Genomic DNA, 8,486 nt, shown 5'->3' on the forward strand with positions numbered 1-8,486 from the left:
ATACCAGAGTGGCCAACATAGACCCAATTTTATATAAAGTTTTGCTATGGGCAAATAGCTGATTTTGCTGCCATGCATTTAATCTTTAAAGGAAAATCCAAATAGCCATTGATTAAGTCTCCATAATGTTAATTTGTTGAAAGTAAGGGATGTAAATGTAACTTACATGTGTGGCCTATAACAAATGTCCTGTTATCAGTGTAATCAAATATATCCCTTCTAATCCATGGTAGGGTAAAATATTAAAGGGCACAATATCATCTGAATGCATAAATATGACGTTAATGGAAACCATGTACACACTGAGAAGAAATTACCAACTAGACATGTTTAGTATTTATTTTTTTAGTTGCACCTCTATTCTTGACGTTACATATATGTTCATAATACTCTGGTGTTTCTCATTTGATTAAATCATGGAAAAACTTCAGTGATGTGTTTTAGAATGATCAAACTGTTTGATATTTGTAATCGTAGATCAGTTTTCTGTCACATGTACTCTTTGATCACACAAAAACCCTCTATTCTACCCTTTCCATAGACAAGCTATCAAAAATTCTGAAACATGCCTTTAGATGTTCTACAATTTTTCACAGGCCTAAAAGTCTAGGAGTTAGTTCTTAAACATACTACTTTTTTTATCAAACTACAAACAGGAAGTTCAAATTTCCAATTTGACCAGTAAAATTATAAAGTGAGACTGATATATTCTGAATTTTAAAACGTTGTCCAAAATTTTTCATTTCCCTCCCCAATTGTAATTGTGGAACATATCAGTGCTTTCTAATTCAAATTTTGTAATGAATTATGATAAAATGCATTTAGACCAATAAGAAGTAGGAAAGCAGCCAACAGTGGATTATAGTAATTTGTAGTCTTGTGTCATTTGTTTTATCAGTGGAAAACAATACAATCACTAGCAGAGAACGCTATAATTAAAGTAACAGCGAGACTTCTATTACAATCCTTTTTTTATGTGTTCATAACTCTGCAAAATTATTCTTTTTGGCTGAAATTTTCCAATCTTGGTCTCATCCCAAAGGTGATTTTTAATTATTAATTTACTTTTTATGAAATTTTGAGCAGATTCTATTCACCCATTTTCTTCTGCAATTGTATTACTCAAATACTTGTGATATGCAAGTTGACACATTCTAGGTTGCTAGTCCTCACTGAGAACTAATCTCTAAGATAGTTTGCCAAAGCTAAAAAATATAGCAATTATATAAATTTAAAATGCTTGTTTTATGTATGCATGGTATATTACATTTCCACTAGATTAAGTGTTATGATACTGTCTATGGGGTTAGGTTTAAGGCACAAACATTGGTTATATAGATGTGATCTTGTCTTGGAATTTCACTGTGGAACTTTATTTTTTCATTGATTTAATTTAGTTTAATTTTTTTGGACCATGCAGCTATGGCATGATCGAAAAAGACCATGTGTTTTAGGCTTTTTTTTTTTTTGGCAATGGAATCTGTTAGTGCCGACTTCAGTAAGACTTTATAGGGATTGAAAGGTGCATGCTGGTAGGTCTCATTACAGAATTGGGGCCATAATCTCCTTTTACTTTTTTAAAATAGTTCAGTAATAAAACCCCACCCCATATTTTAATTTAACCTTAAGGTTAAAATTAAACACTCTGAAGTCAGGCAATACACAAATTAAATTTCATATTAACCTGAACACTTCACATTGGGTAATGGTGAATACTTTCTACTACTACTAATGTTGCTGTATGTAACTTTAGGACATAATATTCCCAGTTCTGCTCTCAGAGTTCCATGCATAACTCCAGTCAACTTCAGTGAGTATTTGGAAATGTGTGAAGAATGGATTGAAACCCGTGTGGGAAATGTGCTTACATTAAGGTCACTGAGGAAACGTTGGGCGTTTCCTGAGTTTGAAGTGTTTAAATATGTATTTCAGTAAAATATGCATGTATTTTGGTGAGGTGATAATTAAGGAAGCTGTATTGCATAGCTCAGAATGGGATAACTGTTGAATTAAAATGAACACTACAGATTATTTCATAGCATTTAAAACATTTTGGAAAGATATCATATCATATGAGTTTGCATAGATCTTATTCATACCATATACCAGAATTGTTGGCCTCTAAAATATTTTAATTTAACATATCTGAAAACAAGGGGCAGAGACCAGTATTATTTTACTATTATTTTTAAAAGATTTGTTTGCTCTGTGTTAAAGAGAAGTGGATATCGATGCGGTATCAAAGACTCAATATTATATTTCAAGCATTCACTTGCCGTTGTTTATTATTTATTCAAAAAGTATGTGATTTTAACAAAATGTAATCATTTAAAACATTAGTAATGATATGTAACTTTTTCCCCTCAGGTCTTTGTGAAGAATCTGCTACTCATGCTGAACTATAGCATCGATAAACTATTAATTTTACAAAGTGGAGTAAGATGAAAACCACAAAAAAAATCTTCCTGTGAAATCAAATACTGATTCTCTGCCTTTTTTATTCCCTGTATTATCTTTTATTTTGTTACCTTTATATTTTTTGATGTGCATGAGTTCCTGTTTGTTTAAATTTTGGATGTTTTCATATTAAAATATTTAAACTGAAGTTTGGGCCATGCAGTTTAAATAAGGATCTTAGATTTAACATGTAATTTAACCATTGACCATTTCTATGCGTAAAACAATGCACATCTTAAGATATTCGTGCTAGGTGTGTTTTGATAAAGCCAATGTCTGGTTGTAAAAAAAAGTATTGTGTGAGAAAAATTATGACTCTTATTTAACTAAAACAAGTATTTAAATACAATTTAAGTACACCTATTATTGTTCCTGTGTATTTGTCCTTTGTTTTAACAAATGGTTGATTTCTGTGTACTTCCAAATATACATGAGCAAAATCTTACTATAAAATAGTTTTGAGTACTTGTTAGCTTTCTAATCTCTATGGATGAAAGTGAGATTCTTTCCAAATATTTATCCTTTCCTTTATAAATTATGTAAGTTAATGAAACATACCTGATTTCTTTAAAACAAGCCATTCTCTTAAAATTTCCAACTCTAAGTTTCAGAACTTAATGTATAATAAAAGTTGAACAAACACTGAAAAATTTAATCTGGTGACAAAGCACTGCTGATGCATGCTGTAAATGTTCAAAAAGTCTGCAATCAAAAGATATTAAAAAGTAGTCTTATTTAAAACTAATAATTTAATGTAATGACATTCAGATTTTAAACAAGCTTTTCAAATACAGAAACATGAAAATACCTTTAATATACTCTATATAAGTAAAATGCATCTACTCATTTACTTTTAATGCAAGAGTTATTAACTAACACAAAGTTTTTCTTTATAGTTCTCAATATTTTATAATAAAATTGTCTAGTACAGTAGCTATGGGATATATTAAAAATCTAGCTATCAAAATCTTTGTTAACAGTCTGAAAAATTCTGCTTAAAGTTATTTGTCTTTGATTATTAAAAATACATGAGTGCTTTCTGCAGTCATTTTATACACAGAACACCAATAGTTGTAAATTGGAATTTAGTGTGTGGAATATTTCCCATAGGATGCCAGATGAGACTATTTGGTTAGGTCTCAAATATCCTGTGAAAATATTATTTTGAAAGACTGAACAACTTTGTTGTGTTTTTGAAATTTCCAGGATAGCTCATCCAAAACATTAAGAAGGTTCAGTAAAATGTTCAGAGGAAAAGAAATGGGGTTAGCCTAAAAAGAGTTCTTAAAAATGTATGTAACTATAGTTGCAATTTGACTACCACGTAAAGGATATAAGATGGCTTACAGCATTATGCAAACAAATCATTCATAGTGACTAAAAAATATAAGTATTAGCATCTGTGAAAGTTTCTTTTAAGCTTATTTACAAACATTTAAACATACAAAATGGAGTATTTATAAGCCAGGCACAAATTCTCAAATGGCGTAAATTGGCCTAGCTCCATAAAGTTATGCTGATTTACATCAGCTGAATATCTAACCCCATACGTTTATCACACAAGGATGTTTTATATGACTTAATGTTCTTTAAAAGTGTTCTACTTTTTAAAAAATATGGAATATTTTGCCATCTCCTGTTGGCAGCTCAGTTTTATAGAATAGATTAGCAAGACTTACTGTTTGAATACAACAAAGCAATTGTACTCTATAAAAGGAAAACATCTGCCATAGTTAAAAAACATTTCTCATTTTTCAATAATATAGTTTAACTGTAAACTGGCATGTATATATTAATATTCCACCAAGAGCAAAAACAGTTACATTGTTATATTTCTATTGAATTATTCAATAAAAGTGCAAAACTGGTTAACTTTTTACCAAGTGGAGGACCTCGGTTTTGATATAAAACTGATTTGCTTAGCGAAAACTCTGAATACAAACCATAAACAGGTTTCCAGTTAGTTTCCTTTAGACACATAGAGTAGGCTGCCTATCCATATATGAGTATAAAATTAAATTTAAAGGGTCAGATTCCTCCCTTGCTTATGCTCCATGCAATCCTATTGATTTTTTTGAGCAGATGGTAAAGGCACAATTTGGATCAGAATGTATTTTTAAAAGAAATGTATTAATATAATAAAGAGACATACAATCCATGTGAAGTCTCATATATTTAAAAAAATAGAAGAAGTTTCAAATAGTACCTTTTAGCTGCACTTTCAGTCTGAGGGATTTGACAATCACAGGGTCCTTTCTCTTAAATTAATTTAATTAATTAAGAATCTATTTCTCCCTCTATTACTGTGTGAAAGACCCATCCAAACAACAAAGGAAACTAATTATATAGGGGAAGCAAACCAACCAATTATTTAAAAAAAACCCAACTGATTATTTAAAAAAAAAAAAGTAAAATACCTGACGTAAAAAAACAGGGAGGCAAAGTGGAGGAATAGAAGAAATATTTTCTTCACATCTTTCTCAGTTACATTAATCATAGATTGTAATACTAGTTATGCCCCTTTAAAATGTTGATGCTGCAATATACTTTCTTTACTAAGTGCTGAACATCTTTTGTAATAATGCTGTCTATTTACGGATCTGAATAAAATTCCGACTACCTGTCTGGGGTGCTTTACTGTCCATCAATGGCCATATGCCATCTTTGATCCTTGCATACAACCACTGAGGTCAGTGCATGTAGAAGATAGGATCCGTATATGGCCCTTCAATATTAACTGTTATATTTTAAAGACTCTTTTTGCCCTTTTGCATTCTGTTTGCATATGTCGCAGTGAAAATAATATGGAGAGCCTTTTATATTGAGATGTCAGTATGTTGGCTACAAAATGTAGGCCAGATTCACCACCATATTGCTCCAGTTTTACACCAGCATAACTGCATTGAAATCAGTCCAGTTACTCTATTGTAAAACTGGAGTAACACAATAGTGGATCACACCCAAAATCAACTGTGAACATCTTGGTAAATTTCAGCTTATGTTAGTACTGTTTTGTTACTGCAATTACTATATACTGGGAAATGTACTTAATCTTTGAGGCTCTCTCTAAAGCATCTTAATTTATTGTTCATCGAGAAATGTTGAACCATGCATTTTATCTTTTATAAATTAGCAGATTATGCAAAAGACATCCTGGGTGTAGTTGGGATCCCATATATCTAGGTAATTTATATTTCACTGCCCTCCATGATATGTGAGTGTCAAGTGAAATATTGCTGCTTAGTTAATGGTTAGCTGATAAAAAGTAATCCACTGTTACAAATAGAAAGTTTGGTTTACTGTTCTGATAGCTTCCTACTTTTCCAATACATGAATATTCACTCAAAACACAGAGAAAATGGAATCAGGATACATTACTTTTTAAAACCATATTCCACCCTAATTTATACCAGTTTACAGTAATGAAATCAGTGAGTTATTCAAGTATGACTACAATGCAAAATCTGACCTCTCATTAGTTCAACAAAAATATAGAGATTGTTTGGAAGAATTCAAGGCCAGTTTGTCAGCTAGTGGAACTTTGGGAAATTCTACTGACTTCAAGTGGATTTATGTCCATTTGATCCTACTGGAATCCCTCCCCCCCCACACACACGTTTTTTGTTGCAATGACAGTGACACCATTAAAATGATACATTTACTTTTTAATGGTTTATTTCATTCTCCTTGTCAAGTCTACCAAGCAAAGAACAAATTTGCTGTGACAGATTTTAGTTTTACTCTTTGCTAGGAATGAGCTGAAGCCACTACATTCATTTCACTTAGGAATGGAAAATGGAATTGAACCAAGGTCCCAAATGGGAAAGATCAATACTTTATTTACTAAAGATAAGCCCTAAAAATAAGGTTGTTCAATAAGAAGTCATATTTTCTATTCCTATTTTTCTCTATGGTCTGACATTTGTTTACACATATGATAGCTTCATCAAAATACTGTTTTAGAAAATGCTTATTAGTCTGCAGTATTTTGGTATTTTATTGACATTAGTAATTATGTCAAAATATTCTGAGCAAAATATTAACTTGTATGGTATTCCTAACACATATTAAGTTTATCATAAATTAGGGCATCAAAATCTAAATTTAATTAAATACTAGTAATGGCTCTTACATAGTGAACTGTGTGAAATGCTCTGCAATTATATTATACACATTCATATGCAGCATATTTTGATATGGTAGCTAAGTAGATAATTAGTATTAAGATTATTCAGTTGTGAGATAGCTTAAGCTATGTTAGTCTCTAATAACTACTCTGACATTTATATGGTGCTGTTGAAGGTAAACCAAGATATACTTCAAGTAAGATTACTTGAATTACATCACTGAGCCAGGTGGCCTCTGTTCAGAATTGTAGCTTTCACCTGCAGGAGGAAGGGGTGGAATAAGAGACAATATTTTCCCAAGAATTTAGAAAAGGGCATGAGAGGAAAAATTATCAAATTAGCTTAGTATGTTCTTCTATTGTGAGCAAAGGGTAAATTTTAAAAATAATGTACACCCTAAAGTGTCTAATCCAGGATGTTGTGAGCTCATACAAAAGATGTGGGGGTGGAGAGGCTTTCAGAAAGGAAATAGCATGGGGGTTAGAAGACGAATGCAAGATGGAGTTGCTAGGTTTAATGGCTTTCACGGACCCAAGTGTCTGAACAGTGTTGTAGGATCACATTCCGCTGTAAAAATGTTGATTAACAGCAGAATTGTGCATAATGCAACATAGGCTAATACAGTGACTTTGTTGAGGAGCATCTCTAGAAGGCTTTGTGTTTGAAAAAAACAATTCATAAAGCTTTAAACTGACTGAAAAGCTTTTGAAAACAAGGACATCTTCATGTCTTTAAACATATTTACAGAATTATCTGATCTAATTGCACTTAGCAATGAATTCCATAGCCTTCAGGAACAATTGATGAAGAGTCTGGTAACTGCCGGCTCCAATCTACTTTGGGGAATGTTAATAAAAGGGTACCTAAGGAATCTTAGGTGTGTGCTGTGGAGTACAGGGAGCTAAATGTCATCTAATTAAGCCGAGCTGAGACCATGAAAGATCTTGTGAGTTAAAAGTTAAATATTAATATCAGTTTCAAACTTTATGAGAAGCTGGCTTAGTGGCAGAGGAGCAGATGGGATATATATCTAACATGTTCATGACATTTTATATTGCTAGCTAACCTTGCAGCAGCATTCTAAACCAGTTGAAGCTTTCTTAGTCCACATTCTGGAAGAACATCCAAGAAAGAATTATAACAACCCTTGAGGTGACACAGGCATTAAGGAAGGAAGGAAGAAAAGATTTCAATATGGCAATGTTTCTCAAATGATAAAAATTCCTCATTCTCATACTAAATGTGATATGAAGAAAAGGTGAGAGTTCAGAATAACTCAATATCTAGCAGGGACTAAACAATAGTGTCTACATTTGACTTTTTTCTTCTTTTTGTGTGTGTGAGAAGGAGTTGATCAATTGCATTTTCTGCTAATGAGAATCTCTGTTCTATTGGAATTGAACTCCTGCAGGTTTTGATGTCACATAAGCACTGAAGCAGCACAGAGATGCCACTGCTCAGCGCTGTGGTGAGGGCCAAATAAATCTAAAACAGCATCAACTGTTTAGTAGTAAACACCCAATTACAGCTAGTTCCTATTTAATAGAGGCAAATAGTTTTCAGTGCGAATTTGGGACTCATAAAAATGAGGGGATAATAGCTGGCTAAAGCCATGTAAAATAAAGGATAACCACCATGTAAAATTTCCCCAAAATATCTAATGTCTAATGTGATATATATACACACACATAAACACACAGTCTTGTCATCCTAATTATTCATTGTATTAGAATCAATAGGTTCTAACCAGAATCAGGCCTTCCTTGTGCATGGGTAAGAGATGATCGTGTCCCAAAAAGCTTACAATTCAAATAGACAGTGAAAGGGTAGGAGTGTAATCATTTGCAGATCTCGACAATTAACGTAATCTACTCGCCCGTGGTGAGTAGATTTTAGCTTGGT

The 8,486-nt window shown here is 32.3% G+C and overlaps 1 protein-coding gene across 3 annotated transcripts in view; it reads left to right on the forward strand.

Annotated features, from left to right (window-relative positions):
• The window catches only part of CNPY1 (canopy FGF signaling regulator 1), an 86,278-nt gene extending 83,458 nt beyond the window's left edge, over positions 1 to 2,820 (forward strand). For all 3 annotated transcript variants that reach the window (XM_089776781.1, XM_006129330.5, XM_089776782.1), the window contains one exon: positions 2,368 to 2,820. In XM_089776781.1, the coding sequence (XP_089632907.1) occupies positions 2,368 to 2,405 (38 nt within the window). In that variant the 3' untranslated portion in view covers positions 2,406 to 2,820. The remainder of the gene's footprint in view (positions 1 to 2,367) is intronic.
• Positions 2,821 to 8,486: the final 5,666 nt, after the last annotated feature.

This window comes from Pelodiscus sinensis, chromosome 2 (assembly GCF_052426305.1).
Source record: "Pelodiscus sinensis isolate ZL-2025 chromosome 2, ASM5242630v1, whole genome shotgun sequence".
Lineage (NCBI taxonomy): Eukaryota > Metazoa > Chordata > Testudines > Trionychidae > Pelodiscus > Pelodiscus sinensis.